Raw genomic sequence first — 19,105 nt, 5'->3', positions numbered from 1 at the left:
TGCCCACCATGAGCACCTATACACTCTTGGATCCTTGCAGGCATTGAATCCATGTGTTGGGCTGTCTTGTTGGGGGTCTCTCCATGCATGAGTTCTGCAGTCCGTTGTTGCAGTTTGTGGTTGGTGGCCACATAACATAATGCATCTACCTACGGCATCATAGACATGCTCTACTGGGGATACATCATGTGGGCCAATCCATAGTTGTGACACCTTGTAAGACGTGTCTTGTGATGGCTGCAGTACACGGAGGGGCATGATCCTGTTGGAAGATACCCCTCATGACCACCATCCAAAATGGTATAACAGGGTGGTCAGTCATTGTGCCTTCAACAACCACCAATTCCATCCTGCTCTCGTAACTTATTGCCCCCCATACCATGACCCCAGGAGTTGGATGGGTGTGGTGCTCTGAAACCACAGCGGGGAGGGTGCTTTCTCCAAAACACTGATGGATGTGTTGATTATCATTTTGCCCCAGACTGAATTGGGACTCCTCACTAAACACAACATGTTCTCCATTCAGGTGTCAGGCAGTACACCAGGTTAGTCATCGTTTATAATGAAATCAGGTTAATGGAACTCACTGGGGGTCTGAGAATGCAACCCAACTTCAAGCAATCCTATGCAATTAGGCCAGGACGGAAGTCGGGAAAGCTGGGCAAGTACGGCTCGAACCAGGACTCAGTCAGAACAAGTCAACACCTTTGCATACAAAACTGGGCTGATTGTACTGCCCGGGTCTGAGCTGCAGTCACCCCTCCATCAGCAACTGCCATCCACACAGTTTGGTGGTCTTCACGGGGCACTGTCCTTCTACGTGGACCTGTGCCAGGTCTACAAGTACTGAAGCCCTCCTGTGTCCACTGAGTAACCGCTCTCTGTACTAACGCTGCATTACGGTCAGTCCTCCAGGGGATATCATGTTATGATGCTCCCATTTCCAACCTCTCTGTAAGACGGGCGGGGGATATGGAGCTCAAACGCTACGATTCGGCATACATACTTGTGGACAATAAAGGACCTTTTTCCATAACACACTTACCGATAAACTAAAATAATTAGGTATTTTTCTTAACAAAGGGCCCCTAATTTGCATATTAACACACAGACCTCATCCAATTTTTAATCCTTCAATTCCCTTCACATGGAGGCCTTTCATCCAAGCATCCTAGATTTCTTACAACTGTGACTGTTGCACTTTCAATTTCCACCAGTGTAGCAGAACGCACCATAATGACATAATACAACACCGCCATCTTCTGGCAAATATTGGGTATTACATAACATATCCAAAAAAATTTTTTTAAGTGATTACCTGCACTTTTTTTGTTTCGCACACTGTGGTTGAGCCGCAGGTCTAGAAGTCTAGATCGTTTGGCTGGAATTAAAATCACAGTCCTTTTTAAATATTAGCACCTTTAAATTAACACTTTATTAGCAGAGTAGTTATCCTAACTAGAGTTTTAATTTTCCAACTACAAACTGTTCCAAGCATTCAACCCTCTGAATTAGACAAAAGCTAGTGAGGAACGGGAATCTTTGACTTGAAAATATATATATATGTACAGTTTACATTATTTACAAAAGTTCACATCACAAAATAGCTTTGAAGTCATTGAGTAGGTTCCTGCCCACCCCAGAAGCCGTCAGGGGGTCTCACCAGGGTGGGCTTGTCAGCAGCATCAGTCCATCTCGGGCCAGAAAAACACATTCAAAGGAGGGAAGAGGACCGGCGATTAAAAAAAACAAACAAAAAACCTCCGCCCCGTCAGCGCAGGGCCACACAAGGAACACACAGGTATTGCCTGGTTGTATAGAAGTCCCTCCGTGTACAGAATGTCGCCTACAGGATTAGAAAGGGGAGTTTGGCGCATTTGTATAACAGACTGTACTTCTACAATTACTTTGGGATGCCAGGTTGTAAACACCTTGTACTACCTCGACCTGGCCTATGGGTGGCGCAGTCACCAGCACAAGACAATATACATAAACTTCAGCTTCTCCGTATACATGACAGTTTAGCCAACAGAGTCCTCAAAGAGCCGCAGCAGGTGACGTTTTGGGGGTGTCTGGGACAATTCTGCCATATGAGACCACGTGAATGCGTGAGGACTAAAGCTCAACCTCTCGGAATAGTAGGTCGGTGGTGCTTTGTTCCATCACTCATTTACATAGCTTTTTCCCAGGAAGCATTGCATGACCCATAGACTCCCTCAACTCTTCTCCACAAGAAGGAACATTACCCCTCCCCGGCCTATAACATGAGAGCAATCCTCAGTACATGGAGGTCCTGCTGGGGTCTCTGGATAGGAGAGACTGGTGAAACCCCACAATCGGGCTCGTTTTGTGCAGGCAACACTTTTTTTTTTAACTATAGTTTATGAAATATGTCAAATAAAGGAGAGTACGGACCTGGGGACCACCGAAAAGACAGGGTTAGCGGAACTAAACTTCCCCAACTCCGAGGCCTCTGGAAGGCACTTGAATTTCTCCTCATTTCAAAGGACAGGACAACGGCCCCTTCGGACGCCTTTTAAGAAAAAAAATGTTTTTGAAAAAAAAAAAGTCGGCCATGGCGCTGTAGCAGACCGGGTCTACCACGACAGACCGGCATCAGTGTCAGGTCGGAAGGACAGCGCTTGCTGGCATGTTGTAAGGATTAATGAGGACTCTGTTGAAAACATGGTTTTGCGAATGGAGAGCGTTCTTGAAAATCAAGGCGTTGGAGAGGTGTAGCGTGATTTGCCTACTACAGCGCCACCTAGCGGGGACTTTTTTTCCCCCACAATTTATTTAATTTTTTCCATAAATGGTGACTGCATCCTGTGAAGAGGTCGTTGTCAGAATTTCATCTCCTCGCCCTCCAGACGCCTCTGGGTTTAATGGAGGGGTGTGTAAATTCTACCCCCCATCCCTGGGGTATTTTGTGCTTGTAACCAATGATTACTACCTTCCATTTCTAATTCTGTGTTCCAGGGCTTCAGCTCCGATATAAACGGATGGGAGACTCAATATGCCCAAAATGTTAACCACCATTGTATCCTGAGGGTCACGAGTGGGCGAGTAGACTGCAGTCTGCCTGCTAGCTCGCACACACCAGCTCAGGGCATCCTGTTCAGGGGATACAAAGACATCGTTCACTTTAATTAAAAAAAAAAAAAAACCCTTTCATATATTTCTCGATTTAATTAAAAAACAAAAGAGAAAAAAAAAAAGACCCCTCGCCGGGTCACACCACGGCTGTTGAGAATTCTTCCATGTAAATTACAAAAAGAGGGCTATATAAGGATCAGGCGTATCGGCTGCCGCTATTGGCTAAACCAGATGAAACACAAAGTGACCGGATCCAGGAGGGGAGACTTAAGGGGGGGATTAAGACCAAGTTTAAAGAAATAAGAAAAAAAAAAAAAAGTTTGTGGAAAAGTCTTTAAAGGGCCGGGCCGTGTCCTCTCGTTCACACTTGTGCAGGGAAACCCTTTCAGTGCCAGCCAGAAGCTCCCCAAGAGACTATACAACAGTCTGGCCTTTCAGAAATTCATGTTCATCACATTAAGGAGGGGGGGAGCTCTTCGGCTGTATGACACGGGATGGTGGGGGGCGCTCTAGCTGTATGTCTGTCCACTTGGCAATGACAGGTATTTGGATTCTCATCTCCTGGAAGTAGGGAGATTCAACCAACTTCCCCCAGCCGCTGGCATCAAAAGCCGTACTTGGCTTGCGTCTGCCGCCGACTCATCTTGTTCTCGGACCAAGTGTTCTTCAGCTCCAGCTCCCTCTCCTTTGCCTGCAAGAGAAATAATGGGACACCCGTTTAATAATCTCTAGAGGGGGGTAAGCGTTCAGGTATTTGCGTCAGCCCGTGAACTCGGCCAGCACTCCATTTACTGTGACATCACTGTGGGGCCCCTATTCTCAGAATCAGTGGGGGTCTCAGGAGTACCCTATGCATAGGGAATAACTTGTCATTCTGGTACAACCCCTATAATGCCTTAAAGGGGCTATACTGGAAGCATGTTTCATCACCTACAGAATGAGTCATGAAACTTTGATCTTACCACAGAGACCCCCACTGATCATCAGAATGGAGACCCCTGTTCCTCTCTCCTCTTCACTTCCTTAGCCCGCTTTAACACAGCCGAGAAAGTTGTGTGAGATTTGTGTGCTGCGCGACGCATAAATCTTGCATGAACGTGAATGCAATTCTTTTGAATCGGGTCATATACATCAGAGATCATGGTGCGGGAAAATAAAAAACTGCAGCATGTCAGCCCCTTGGACATTCTCTCGGGACGCCTTGCCCATTGTTTTTAATGGGGCCGAGTAAAACATCGCACGGCATGCAAGTTGCGCGCGATGCGATATTTCCCATCGAAAACAATGGGAAACACCTGCCAATCCTTTCAGCTTCGCCGGAGGGTCGCTACTTTCCTGAAGTGAAACGAGGAGTTTTTGACACGAAACCGCCTTAGTGAGGAGAATCGTAAACAAGGCAGCGGCCAAGCGTGTGCGGTTCTGCTCCATTCATTTCAGTGGGGCAGTCAGAGATGGCCAAGTACAAGCACTCAGTTATATCCTTCAGTCTAAATGAAAAATGAATGGAGCTGCACTATACATGCTCAGCACAGCGAGGCGGAGAAGGTGGACACAGGACCCCCATTCTCAGGATCATAGGGGTCTTAGCTGTAAGACTCCGCCCCAATTCGTTTTATCACCCATTCTGTGGATAGAGGTTAACACAGGATTCTGGTACAGGCCCTTTAAAAGGTACGATGTAAGCACGGTATCTGAGCTCATACTATCTACAGCGAAGCTGCAACGGATGGGATCGGAGATCTGATCCCAGCAGTTACAACCCCTTATGTGTCATGGTCAATATGAGAAGGCTCGCTCAGCACCACAACTGCCATGTGCCAATGTGTTTGCACGCCAGCTAAGGACCTACCGTAATGAAGCCCCCAGGTCTGCTATCTTTGTACTCCTAGTAAGGGCCTAGGATACAGTTGAAGGCTAATATGGTGCAGTGCAATACAAGAGATCACATGGTCGGGTCTCCAAGCGAGACTAAGTGTTAAAGGGATGTTGTTGCCTCTCCACAGCACCATAAACTAAGTTATGCTGCTGGTAGGGAAGATGACGGAGCCGGGTGGTGCATGTTTTTATACTCACCTGCTCCCAACATCCAGCGGTCTCCCCTTCTGAAATCCTGGTAGAAAGTCTGTCAAAATAAAAGTCTATGGCTCCAGAAAGCAGGTGAATGAAAAAAAAAAAAAAAAAGGAGAAGAAAATATCCCCCGGCTTCCTGTCACGTCCCCTACCAGCACCACAACCTAGTTTATGGGGACGTGACAGTGCCAGAATGACTTACATAGCACCTTCGTGCGCCTCGTCACTGGCCAGAACTTACTTGGTGGATCAGGTAGGTGATCTGATGCTTCCGCCGCTGCTGTCCTGTTGGCTGTTCTCCTTTTTTCTAATGGATCAAAAAGAAAAAAAAATTAAATCTTAATTCCCAGATCTGCTACTATTCAGATATTCTTGTTTGTGAACTTGCCACATGTCGCTTTCCATTATATGGCGGAAGGGGGAAGAGTTATCCTGGTGCCAAAGAGAAGTGAAGGCGATGCCCACAGCAATCAACCAAACTCCAGATGTCATTTTTCGGATTGTGGGAAACCGCTCACCGGAGCGCTGCGCCCCTTCAGATGTCTTCACTGCTTTTAGGCTCCTCCCAGCAGCTGAAGGAGGTGCCAAACAGCAACAAAGAAAGCTGAACGGGCACAGCACTTGGGCGAGCGCTGCATCCCCCTTGTTCTACTGATCAGGGGGTCTCAGCAGCCCCACTGATAAAACTTTTGACATGACCAAGAATTGTGAAAAGTGCAGCTACTCTTTAGAATGCAGTCTAATTTAGTACTTAAGGACGTAATGATTTTTGGGGGATTTTCATCTTTACTTTTCAAAACCCGTAACTTTATCGTTCTGTTGACATGGCTGCTTATTCTTTGTGTTGGGGGTTGTAGCTTTCATTTTTTGGTATAATGTACTAGCTGATATACCCGGCCTCGCCCGAGTTAGTTTGATACACGCGTTTAAGTGTTGTCTGCACGGAAAATTTTATGAAGTCACGATAACTTTAGAGTAACTGAGAATTAAAATATGTATACTCATAGAGGAGCGTTAGATTCTCCTCAGACTGCATGTACCGATGTCCCTCTGCAGAATGTGCCACCCCTCCCACTATACTCATTTAGGACCTAAGGAATGCTCGCGACAAAATTCATTCTTGTACGACACCGAGACGTTACATTACATAGGGGTGCACTTACATTTGCAATTAGATTTGAATTATCGTGTTAGGACCTCTTTACTTTTCCAACATAGGACCTTACTTATCCTATTTAGGACCTAAAGAATGCTTGTGCCAAATTTCACACTTGTATAACACCGGGAAGTTACATTACATAGGGATGCATTTACTTATGCAATTAGCATTGAATAATCGAGTTGTGACCCATTATTTTTTCCTATTTAGGACCTAAAGAAGGGTTATACCAAATTTCATGTTTGTACGACATCGGGAAGTTACATTGCATAGGGGTGCCAATGTTTTTGCACTTAGCGTTGAATAATCAAGTTATGGCCCTTTTACTTTTCTTATTTAGGCCCTAAAGAATGCTCCTGCCAAATTTCATGTTTGTACGACATCGGGAAGTTAGAGAATTACACTTAGTACATTACACAGGGGCGCCAATACTTTTACGCTTAGCCTTAAATAATCAAGTTGTGACCCATTTACTTTTCCTATTTAGGACCTGAAGAATGCTCCTGCCAAATCGGGAAGTTAGAGAATTAGTGGCGAGTCAGTGAGGGCTTTTACCAAAATTATATATACATTATTTTTCCATGGACACGGCCGTGTGAAGACTTGTTTGTTTGCATGACAAGCTGTAGTTTTTACTGGTACCATTTTAGTGTACACACAACTTTTGGATCACTAAGTTTTTTAGGAGGTGAAATTAAGAAAAAAAAAGGATTCGGCCCGCTTTTAAGTAGTGCCTGCCATGTGGGATAAATAGTGTCTTCAATTAAAGGATGCGGCGATACCAAATATATGGCTTTTTTAAACAAAAATAAATAAATAAAGTAAAGTATGCAAAAAGGGTTTCTTAAATTTATGTGACTTTCTTTTTGACCATTTTATTTGGTCTTCACTTTTTGTATTTTCCTGCGGAGGACTTGAATTTGTGATAATACAGAGCGGTGTACCATCACTATTACATTACACTGAAAACCATGGCAGACCCAGAGGCTATTGTTGGGCCTCCCATCACCAAGGCAACACATCGGACCTATGCAGTTTCATGGCGGGGGGCCGATGGCCTCACAGAAAGAGCTTCCTCCTTCTGTTAACTCCATGCATGCCGCAATCAACATTGACTGCAGCATGTAAGGTGTTAATAGCTTAGAGTCTGTATTCTCGCCAATCTGCGGCGTTGCAGAAGGACGTGAGCGGTTAGTCACACAGCTGGCTCCCAGCGCCTGAGCCCGCACCATCCATATGCCATAAATGTACGGCATTCCTCCTTCCTATGATGATATGTATGTCATGGGGCAGGAAAGGCCAAGAGGCTACAAAACATGTTACTACTACTGTAACTGCTAAAACGAAGGACATGCTGTGCCACGTGGTGCGCCTTCAGATCAGGAGACATGCTGTTGGCCCACCATGCTCTGAAGACCACCAACACAGCCCCTCCTAGTCACCGTGGGGCCACAACCCCCACTAGGGCGATCTTCTGACGTGGCTACAAACATCTGTGCACATTTATTGATCCCATATGTTACCTTGCTGAAGGACTTCATGTTCTTCTCCTCTGTCAGGGCTTTGGTCAGCCATTGCTGGTTACCGCTAAGCTGGTCATCACCTTTGATTTCGACAAAATTAATTTCTTCCCTTCCGCGGTTCCTCTTGCCTTGTAGCCGTTTAAACTGCAACAACAATAGTGATGATGATGATGGTGGGTCGATATAAATACTGCTTGTCACCTGAAATTAAAGGGATGATCCAATCCTACACATTCTTTGATACTTAAAGGGGTTGTCCCGCGCCGAACGGGGGGGGGCTATTGAAAAAAAACAAAACCCGTTTCGGCGCAGGACAACCCCTTTAAGTATCAAAGAATGTGACAAACCCGATGCAGGGGTTTAAAAAAAAAGAGACAAACCCGATGCAGGGGTTTAAAAAAAACAAAAACGGATAGTACTTACCCGAATCCCCGCGCTCCGGTGACTTCTTACTTACCTTGCGAAGATGGCCGCCGCGATCTTCACCTTCGGTGTACCGCAGGTCTTCTGTGCGGTCCATTGCCGATTCCAGCCTCCTGATTGGCTGGAATCGGCACACGTGGCAGGGCGGAGCTACGAGGAGCAGCTCTCTGGCATGAGCGGCCCCATTCAGAAGGGAGAAGACCGGACTGCGCAAGCGCGTCTAATCGGGCGATTAGACGCTGAAAATTAGACGGCACCATGGAGACGGGGACGCCAGCAACGGAGCAGGTAAGTGAATAACTTCTGTATGGCTCATAATTAATGCACGATGTATATTACAAAGTGCATTAATATGGCCATACAGAAGTGTATACCCCAACTTTGTTTCACGGGACAACCCCTTTAATCAGGATTGTGTAAAAAAAAAAAAAAAAAGGCACCCTCACCTCAACTGATCTCTGTGGCTCCCATTTGGCTTGAGCCCAGTCCTCTCTGCTCTGACCTCACCGTCCCTGAGGACATGTGACCTCAGCAGCCAATCAGTGTCTCTCGTTAGCGGGTGACCAGCTGCAGCACTCACCCAGCATCACTGCTGCAGGAGGATGCAGAGAGCAGTGGAGAGTACGGGTAACCCCGCATGCTTTTACCTCCCCCATAGCAGTTTTGAAAACCACGAAGGAGATTTATGGAACTGGCTCTGTTCCCCATAGCAACCAAACAGTGCGACTCTCATTTTGCTCTTGAAAAAGGAAAACTTTTATTGGTTGCTACGGGAACCAAAGTTTGTTTTAAAGTTTTCATTCATCTGCTCCTACTTTTGAACCCCTTTCTGATGTCAATATGTCATGTGGCACGGAGGGTGTACGGAGTGACCTTGGCAGCAGAGTTCTCCGTAGGGGGACAATATTAAAGGGGTTGTCCCGCGAAAGCAAGTGGGGTTATACACTTCTGTATGGCCATATTAATGCACATCGTGCATTAATTATGAGCCATACAGAAGTTATTCACTTACCTGCTCCGTTGCTAGCGTCCTCATCTCCATGGTGCCGTCTAATTTTCAGCGTCTAATCTCCCGATTAGACGCGCTTGCGCAGTCCGGTCTTCTCCCTTCTGAATGGGGCCGCTCGTGCCGGAGAGCTGGTCCTCGTAGCTCCGCCCCGTCACGTGTGCCGATGCCAGCAAATCAGGAGGCTGGAATCGGCAATGGAACGCACAGAGCCCACGGTGCACCATGGGAGAAGACCTGCGGTCCACCGTATTTTTTCAATGGTGCTATAGGGACTTGAAGTTGCGATCGTTCGACCACTCCTGCAGTATGATGTAATATTACATTATACCGTGACCCGACAAGCAATAGCAGCCCTTGGGGCTTTCAGAAAGCCCCCGACTGCCATGGACCCCAAACAGCATCCCACTATCTCACTGCGGACGGGGAGCGTTCGGACCCCCCTGAACACCAATAGGGGCATTTAAATGGCGCGGTCAGAATTCACAGGAGCTCCTCTGTTCAGCTCTGCAGTTGGCTAGCAGAAAAAAACCCTGCAAAGATGATTAGAATCACCGATTCCATATACTTTAGAAAAAAAAAAAGTTTGAAGAAACTTTTTCTTAGAACTGTATGGGAAACAGCGCTAGTGTAGTTTTCCCTGCAGAGCAATGCTCCCGGTCACCCTGATGTGCAGAGAACTGCAACCAGAGCAATGGAGGATCTAGGGCACTACACCAGCACTGAAGCCCCCTGAGCAAAGACCTCGGAGGTTTGACCCCCATTAATGGCATATGCTATCACTCTATAAGTCGGGGCTACCCCTTTTAATGTAGATTAGCCACCAGCCCCGAGAGAAGCAATCAAACAGGAAATCTTACAGCTTCATCATCCATGAAAGAGTCGCTGGTCGCACTGTCACGCTGCGTGGAAGACGGCTGATCCTGCTCCTGGTAGTACCCGCTGCTGTAATAGCCCTGCTGTGGACAAGAAGATGGTCATGAGGGTGGGCACCGCTGTCTACACCCACAATACCCCCTGCTTTATCCTACACCTACCGAGTAGTAAGCGTCTCCTGAGGAGTTGGAGTATTCGGGATACTGGTCGTACTGCTGACCGCTGTAGTCATCCCCGGACGTGGCTGACCATTGCTGGCCGGACGCCTGACTGGTTGCCGTTTTGAACTCTAAAGGTGCATTTGCGGCGTCGTTCTGAAGCTCGTCGGAATCTACCCCAGGCGGCCGGTCATCGCTCATAGCGGGCAGCGGGTACGTAAAGTCTTCAGAAGGAGACGGGGGAACCTCGCTGCTTTCTGACAACGAGAAGAAGTTGCCCTGCCGGAACTCCTCGTCGCTGTCCTCGTTGTCCTCCTCCTGGGTGATCTGCTTGGTGACTTGCAGGGCCGCGTTCTTTGCTGCCGCTTTGATGGCGGACGGGGATGGCGTGTGGGAGACCTCGGGTTTGGCGCTGAGCTTAGGTTTGGACATTGGAGTCATTTTAGGAAGCTTTGCGTCGCTGAGAGCCTCGGAGGCCTTTTTTGTGAAGCTGTAGGGGAGGAGCTGACGTTTGGGGTCGCCTCCGGGAGCGTTTTTTGGTTGAGGGAGTAAAGACGACAAACCGAACCCTTCCTTGTTGCCCTGAGGGAAAAATAGAAGAGATGGTGAGCGCCATAAAACGAATGAGAGCAAGACAAATCCGCCATGAGCGAATACGTGCACAATGAGCGGCTGCTTCCAGCTTCCGTGCCGCGGGGGGCCGGGGGCCTGCCAGGATCGTGCCGCGGGGGGCCGGGGGCCTGCCAGGATCGTGCCGCGGGGGGCCGGGGGCCTGCCAGGATCGTGCCGCGGGGGGCCGGGGGCCTGCCAGGATCGTGCCGCGGGGGGCCGGGGGCCTGCCAGGATCGTGCCGCGGGGGGCCGGGGGCCTGCCAGGATCGTGCCGCGGGGGGCCGGGGGCCTGCCAGGATCGTGCCGCGGGGGGCCGGGGGCCTGCCAGGATCGTGCCGCGGGGGGCCGGGGGCCTGCCAGGATCGTGCCGCGGGGGGCCGGGGGCCTGCCAGGATCGTGCCGCGGGGGGCCGGGGGCCTGCCAGGATCGTGCCGCGGGGGGCCGGGGGCCGCCAGGATCGTGCCGCGGGGGGCCGGGGGCCGCCAGGATCGTGCCGCGGGGGGCCGGGGGCCGCCAGGATCGTGCCGCGGGGGGCCGGGGGCCGCCAGGATCGTGCCGCGGGGACCGCCAGGATAGGCGAGTAATCAATTTCTCTTTATTTTGACGCTTTATAGCTTTTTACTGTCCCGGAAAAACCCCATTAACCATTAATATGTCCAAGCAGCGATGCCCTCCGTTCGGAATCGCACTGGTGAGGCTATATGGTGCCCATGGGGTCCCTGAGGCTCTTCATACACTGTAGATGTACCAGCATGGCTGCACCACAACTCTGCTGCTACCCATCTGCCCATGCAGAGTCCCAGCTTACCTGACTGACCGCCTTCTTCCTGCTCGGCTCGTCTTCATCAGAATCCGACTGGGGGGGAAAATAAAGAAAAAAACGGAAATTAGTTGATTTTAATCCAAAAGCATGCAATTAATTCACATGAGGCCTGAAGTCACTTGTTCCCAAGCTAAACACAGAACTTGGCATAGGGTTATCCCTCCTGGGAACGTACGAATACATTGGCTACTAGGCGTTACTAGACCCCTTCTCAGTGCCCATGTGATCTGACACTGTCCAATCAGCACTGGCCATGTGTGGAGACCCCTTAATGACAAGGGCAATTGTATCTCCAGGAGTTAAGACATTCATGCATTTCCAGGAAGAACTACAGAGGAATGGCACACAGCAAATTTTAAACATGAAACATGCACCTTGTCAAAAACTTTTGAAGGGTCCAAAACACTCCTGCGGACCGCTGGGAAAGAAAGGAGTCCCCCAATACAGATATTCACAAGGCGCCTTTACACGGGATGATCAGCGGTAAAAAAAAAATCATTGGATCATTCGGTGTAAACTCGGCCAATGACTGAATTCGTTCTCTTAGCGTTTGTTTCATGCAAGTCCCCATTGGCTGGTTCGCTAATTGTTCGTTTAAATAGCGCTCGTTCATCTCGGTCCCGTAAATATGGTTAGTCTTTGTGTTTAAGCAGACGGCCCGAGCGAACTGTGTCAGCAACTCCGTGTTCGCTCGGATGAACGATTTCTGGCGCCGTATTAAATCACCCCAACTTTATGATCATCGGAGGTCTGAGCACGGGCACTGCCAGCGATCCTAAAGACGCGGAGGCATGTGCCAGCACTCCATTCATTTCAACCAGAGTGACGGAAATTGCACAAGCACTTTGGGACCCCATTCTTAGGATGGGGTGGGAACACACGTGATATTTCCATACAACCCCTTTAACTCCTTAACCACTTTACTACAACCCCCCCCCCCCCCTCACACCCCTACCTTTTCCCCCTTGCAACTTTAACCCCTTCCCGCTCCAGGGCGCGAGTTTACGTCCTGGCAGCGGGTTACTTCTCGCAACTTACGTCCTGGGGATAGCGCAAGATCATAAGTGATCTCGTGCTATCCCGCAGCGGGAGCCGGCTGTCAGTCATAGCCGGCATCCCGCTGCAACGGAGATGCCCCCTCCCCCCCAGCTGTTAACCCCTTCCCTGGTTCACAGAGTGAGCGCGCTCCCTCTGAAGTTGCCGGGCTCTTGCGATATAATTGTGGAGAGCCCGGCTGGTTGCTATGGCAACAGGATGCCTGACACTGGCGTCCTGTATTGCCAAAGCCTGTGATCGCTGTATAAGCGATAAGGCATGGCAGGGCAGTAGCCCTGCCATGCCTTATCACAGCGATCATCAGTGCTGTGCCTTAAGTCGCTCAGAGGGACACAAACAGTGTATATAAAAAAAAAAGGTACAAAAAAAAAGGTACAAAAAAAAAAAAAAACGCTAAAAAACCCTTTTTTGTGCTGTCATATTAGCATAAAAAAAAAGGTTACAAAATATTACAATCCCACATATTTGTTATTGTTGCGTCCGTAACGATGCGTACAATATGTAGCACATGCTTTTGACTCCGCACATAAAAAAAGTGTTAAAAAAACGCTGAAAAAATGAGGCAAAATGCTAATTTTTAGCGGTTTGCCTCCCTAAAAACGCAATAAAAGTGATCAAAAAAGCCATTTGTACCCCAAAATGGTACCAATAAACTACAGCTCGTCTCAGCTCTCAGATCTCTATACAAAGAAAAATAAAAAAGTTACAGGACTTTGAATGCAGCGATTTAGAAAAAAATAAATAAAAAGATTTCCAAAAAAAGGGGTTTTATTGCAGAAAAGTGGAAAAACCTAAAAAAAAAAAAAAAAAAGTAAGAATTTTGCTATCGTTGTAATCATACCGACCTGCAGAAAAAATATATTGTGTCATTTATGCTGCATGAATAACGCTATGAAAAAAAACACAAAAATCTATGGCAGAATCGATGCGTTTTCTCTCCCTGTTATCATAAAAAAAATAATAAAAGTTTTACAATATAGCCTATGTACCCAAAAGTGGCGCCGATAAAAACTACAGCTCGCCACACAAAAAACAAGCCCTCATACGGCCGCGTCCACGGAAAAATAAAAAAGTTATGGCTTTTGAAAAATGGAGAAGAAAATCCGCCAAAAATCGTTGCGTCCTTAAGCCCAAAATAGGCCAAAATGTCCTTAAGGGGTTAAAAAAAAAAATGAAGGAAAATAACACAACTTCTTTTTTTGCCAACATAGCCATCTGAGGGCTGGTTTTTCGCGGGTTCCCCCAAAATAAGGCAGGGTTTTATATTAATTTTTGCTCCAAAAGATTTTATTAACTGTAACGAGGGCTTATTTTTGGAGTAGGGCTTATAGTTCAAGCATCCTCAAAGATCCTAAAAAAAAAATAAAAAAAAATCATTCTGCATCCCCCCCCCCACTGATGACACAACTGCCCTCTGTGGGCCACATTTATTTAGGGGCTTTTTGTCTTATTTTTTAAAAACGAACAGGTCTTCAAACAGCAGATTATTTCCTGCCGCCATGACTTTATAAGTTTAACTTTTGTTTTGTTTTTTTTTTGCCCCCACAGGGGACATGAACTTCCAATTGTCTGATGGTTTATAGCATACACTGCAATACCTCAGCACTGCAGTGTATGGTATTTCTACGAAGCTAAGGCAGGTCTTAATAGGCAAACATACAAGGCAGCTCTGGGGGCATTCAGAAGCCCCCGAGCTGCCATGACCCCCGGCATCTCACAATCTGGTCACAGAGGGGCAGTCTGGGACGCCCATCGGGGCATTAAGAAGTTTTGCTGTCAGAAATGAACACATTGCATAAGAGCGTGCGGTCACATGGCAGCCACTTGTTGATGCGACCGTCCTGCTCGCCTCCCGTTAGTCATGGACGCCCGCTGTATGTAACGTTGCTCGGCTCTGGCTACTTACCCCTCCGGCCTGCAGCTCCGGGACGCTGATCTTGACGGGTTCCGACCGCTTCTTGGGCTTTGGAGTTTCGCTTTCTGGAAGGTTGGCGCCTTGGCTGGAGGCGGTCTGTGGCGGCAACGGCATGGAGGACCCCAGACTCTGCGGAGGGGAAACGTTCAGTCCCTGGCTGTTCATCGGGGGCGGCAGGTTCAGTCCTCCACCCACCTGCGGCGGTGGCAGGTTCATGGCGTGGCTGCCCATCGGAGGATGCAAGGAGAGCCCGTTACCGGACTGCGGAGGGTGAGGCATTCCCAGACCACCCTGAGGAGGGGGCAGGTTCAGGCCAGAGTTGTTCTGGGGCGGGGGCAGGTGCAGTCCGGGACCTCCTTGATGAGGAGGCAAGTTCAGTCCTGGGCTGTTGTGAGAAGGGGGTGGGAGGTTCATACCGGGACCACACGGAGGCGGTGGAAGGTTCATGCCGGGACCACCTTGAGGAGGGGGGAGGTTCATGCCGGGACCACCTTGAGGAGGAAGAACGTTCATATTTGGACCACCTTGAGGGGGTGGAAGGTTCATGTTCGGACCCCCATGAGGAGGCGGATGGTTCATGCCAGGACCAGCATGAGGTGGAGGGAGGGCCATACCATGTCTGCCCTGTGGGGGTGGCAGGTTCATACCAAGGGGAGGGAAGTTGTTGGGCCCCTGCGGGCTGTATCCCATGCTGGAGAAGCCAGGGCTCCCCTGGTTACTGTACCCTGCGTAGCCCGGGCTGCTGGGATAGCCATAGCTCGGGGGAGGGGGTCCGTAGCCCGGCGGGTAGCCCAGTCCGTACACTCCTGGGGGGCCGTAGAACCCCGGACTGTGCTGCTCCGGCTCCCCCGAGGGCTGGCGGGCGTACACCGCAGGATAGCCCGAGGCTTCGGCCTGCGCTGGAGAGCAATCCTTCCGCGGTGGGGGCAGGCTGGAGAGGAGCCCCCCGGAAGACTCCGGCGCCATCTCCGAATCCGAGTCGCTCTCCTCACTGCTGGCGTAGGCCACTAAGGACATGGCTGCGGCCTGAACGGAGCGGGAAGGGCTGGTCTCAAGGCCGGCAGGCCTCGGTCACTTCCCGGGGACCTCCGCGCTCAGTAACGCCACGTTCCCGGCCGCCAAATCCTGAGCAGACTGCTCACAGGCCGCCGAGCATGATGGCGCCCGCACGGACTACTACTCCCAGGAGCCACCGCGGGCCAACAAGCTGGCAATTGAGAGAGGAGGCCGCGAAAAGCATCATGGGAGTTGTGGTCTCTGCCGTTTATTTACCTGGCGTTCGAAATGGAGGACTACAACTCCCAGCAGCCATTGCGGCGTGCCGGATACCTAACGAAAAGAAGCGGGATAAATAGAATGGAAGGGAGTAACTGCAGTAATAGGATATATGGGAAGCCCTGATGAGACATTTATCGGACTGCCTTCGTTGTCCATAGCAACTAGAGATGAGCGAGCGTACTCGTTAAGGCAAATTACTCGAGCGAGTATCACCATTTTCGAGTACATGCCTGCTCGGGAGAGAGAGATCTGCCCCCCCCCCCCCCATACTCACTCGAGTAATTTCCTTAACGAGTACGCTCGCTCATCTCTAATAGCAACCAATCACAGCACAGCTTTCACTTTTTAAATTGCTGTGGTAAAATGCAAGCTCTGCTCTCATTGGTTGCAACAAAGTTTTACTTTTAGATTATAAACATTTAAGAAAAAATAATTTCACAATAAACGCTGGTTGTCAGTAACATCCCTCCCCGAGGAGGTTGTCGGATGCGATGACTGTGTGATTGTAACGCTGATATAAGTGATTACAATGTAAGAGCCAAAGGAGAATTCATTGTGGAGAACTGACCCCTTCTAGGCAGGCTCTAGTACCCTGTTGTACTGCCTCTAGCTTGGATACATGGTGTGATACAGGGGCATGGAGGCTCTAGTATCCTGTTGTACTGCCTCTAGCTTGGATACAAGATGTGATACAGGCAGGCATGGAGGCTCTAGTACCCTGCTGTACCACCTCTAGCTTGGATACAAGAAGTGATACGCTCTGGCATGGAGGCTCTAGTACCCTGCTGTACCTCCTCTAGCTTGGATACATGCGGCATGGAGGCTCTAGTACCCTGCTGTACTCCCTCTAGCTTGGATACAACATGTGATAGGGGGGCATGGAGGCTCTAGTACCCTGTTGTACCACCTCTAGCTTGGATACAAGATGTGATACGGGAGGGCATGGAGGCTCTAGTACCCTGTTGTACCACCTCTAGCTTGGATACAAGATGTGATACGGGAGGGCATGGAGGCTCTAGTACCCTGTTGTACTGCCTCTAGCTTGGATACAACATGTGATACAGGTGGGCATGGAGGCTCTAGTACCCTGTTGTACCGCCTCTAGCTTGGATACATGATGTGATATGGGCGGGCATGGAGGCTCTAGTACCCTGTTGTACCGCCTCTAGCTTGGATACATGATGTGATATGGGCGGGCATGGAGGCTCTAGTACCCTGTTGTACTGCCTCTAGCTTGGATACAAGATGTGATGCAGGAGGGCATGGAGGCTCTAGTATCCTGTTGTACTGCCTCTAGCTTGGATACAAGATGTGATGCAGGAGGGCATGGAGGCTCTAGTATCCTGTTGTACTGCCTCTAGCTTGGATACAAGATGTGATACAGGCAGGCATGGAGGCTCTAGTACCCTGCTGTACCACCTCTAGCTTGGATACAAGAAGTGATACGCTCTGGCATGGAGGCTCTAGTACCCTGCTGTACCTCCTCTAGCTTGGATACATGCGGCATGGAGGCTCTAGTACCCTGCTGTACTCCCTCTAGCTTGGATACTAGATGTGATACGGGCGGGCATGGAGGCTCTAGTACCCTGCTGTACTCCCTCTAGCTTGGATACTAGATGTGATACGGGCGGGCATGGAGGCTCCAGTACCCTGTTGTACTGCCTCTAGCTGGGATACAAGATGTGATGCAGGAGGGCATGGAGGCTCTAGTACCCTGTTGTACTGCCTCTAGCTTGGATACAAGATGTGATGCAGGAGGGCATGGAGGCTCTAGTATCCTGTTGTACTGCCTCTAGCTTGGATACAAGATGTGATGCAGGAGGGCATGGAGGCTCTAGTACCCTGTTGTACTGCCTCTAGCTTGGATACAAGATGTGATGCAGGAGGGCATGGAGGCTCTAGTATCCTGTTGTACTGCCTCTAGCTTGGATACAAGATGTGATGCAGGAGGGCATGGAGGCTCTAGTATCCTGTTGTACTGCCTCTAGCTTGGATACAAGATGTGATACAGGCAGGCATGGAGGCTCTAGTACCCTGCTGTACCTCCTCTAGCTTGGATACATGCGGCATGGAGGCTCTAGTACCCTGCTGTACTCCCTCTAGCTTGGATACAACATGTGATAGGGGGGCATGGAGGCTCTAGTACCCTGTTGTACCACCTCTAGCTTGGATACAAGATGTGATACGGGAGGGCATGGAGGCTCTAGTACCCTGTTGTACTGCCTCTAGCTTGGATACAACATGTGATACAGGTGGGCATGGAGGCTCTAGTACCCTGCTGTACTCCCTCTAGCTTGGATACAACATGTGATACGGGCTTGCATGGAGGCTCTAGTACCCTGTTGTATCACCTCTAGCTTGGATACTAGATGTAATACAGGGGGCATAAGGGCTCTAGTACCCTGTTGTACCTCCTCTAGCTTGGATACTAGATGTGATACAGGGGGCATGTTGTATGCTGTGGCATATCGCTTCACATTTGCTCTAGGTGCGCCGAGCGGCTGTGGAGAAAATCAAAGCTGCCAGCAGACTTCCTCCACTTCAAATTCATGCTTAAAACCTATAACCTAGCCCTTCACCATGCCAATCAAGTTTATTTCACCCCCCCCCCCCCCCCCTTGTCTCCTCATTATCCCACAACCCCAAGGAACAGGCCCCTGCGACAGACCTGACTGCTGGAGAACTAGCTGCCTATTTCAAAGAAAAAAATCGACAACATCCGAAAAGAAATCTCTGAAAGCGGCATGGTTAGCCCCGATCCCAGCTTCATCAGCACTGCACCCGACACCTACTCACTATCTACGTTAGAACCAACAACAGAGGAAGAAGTCTCCAGGCTCCTTTCCGCTGCCCGCCCCACCACCTGCGCTAGCGACCCTCTCCCCTCTCACCTCCTCCGCTCCCTTTCCCCAGCTCTCATTACTCACCTTACCACAATCTGCAACCTCTCCCTAACCTCTGGCACTTTTCCCTCCTAATTCAAACACTCCATTATATCCCCTCTGCTTAAAAAACCAACCCTGGACCCGACTGATGCTGCCAACTACCGACCCGTCTCTAACCTCCCCTTTATCTCCAAATTACTGGAACGCCTGGTCTACTCCCGGCTTA

General features: G+C 49.4%; 2 protein-coding genes across 3 annotated transcripts in view; both read right to left on the bottom strand.

Moving 5' to 3' along the window:
- LOC136633421 (death-associated protein kinase 2-like) overlaps nucleotides 1-19,105 on the bottom strand; it is a 704,757-nt gene that overhangs the window by 151,544 nt on the left and 534,108 nt on the right. The gene's annotated exons all lie outside the window — the stretch shown is intronic.
- PRCC (proline rich mitotic checkpoint control factor) lies at nucleotides 1,419-15,899 on the bottom strand. Of its 2 annotated transcripts, none has more exons than XM_066609138.1 (7): nucleotides 14,708-15,899; nucleotides 11,731-11,778; nucleotides 10,315-10,893; nucleotides 10,138-10,233; nucleotides 7,849-7,992; nucleotides 5,408-5,473; nucleotides 1,419-3,787 (listed from the first exon to the last, which is right to left on the bottom strand). In XM_066609138.1, exons 1-7 carry the CDS (start codon nucleotides 15,731-15,733, stop codon nucleotides 3,701-3,703), a joined length of 2,046 nt encoding a protein of 681 aa, XP_066465235.1. In that variant the 5' UTR covers nucleotides 15,734-15,899; the 3' UTR covers nucleotides 1,419-3,700. The 2 variants fall into 2 exon arrangements, with proteins under 2 accessions (XP_066465235.1, XP_066465234.1); XM_066609137.1 differs by having other exon boundaries at nucleotides 10,138-10,236; nucleotides 14,708-15,898.

This window comes from Eleutherodactylus coqui, chromosome 6, assembly GCF_035609145.1.
Source record: "Eleutherodactylus coqui strain aEleCoq1 chromosome 6, aEleCoq1.hap1, whole genome shotgun sequence".
In the NCBI taxonomy this organism is placed as follows: Eukaryota; Metazoa; Chordata; class Amphibia; order Anura; family Eleutherodactylidae; genus Eleutherodactylus; species Eleutherodactylus coqui.
Note: the sequence above shows the minus strand (reverse complement) of the source record. Positions and strands in the feature narration are given on the sequence as shown.

What these genes read in the sequence shown, in the direction of transcription:
- PRCC (XM_066609137.1), bottom strand. Translation starts at nt 15,733, where the DNA reads ATGTCCTTAGTGGCCTACGCCAGCAGTGAGGAGAGCGACTCGGATTCG. An exon ending in CGGAGCTGCAGGCCGGAGGG is followed by an intron (nt 11,779 to 14,707) that starts GTAAGTAGCCAG and finishes TTTCCCCCCCAG; the next exon opens with TCGGATTCTGATGAAGACGA. An exon ending in GGAAGAAGGCGGTCAGTCAG is followed by an intron (nt 10,894 to 11,730) that starts GTAAGCTGGGAC and finishes TTTTTCCCTCAG; the next exon opens with GGCAACAAGGAAGGGTTCGG.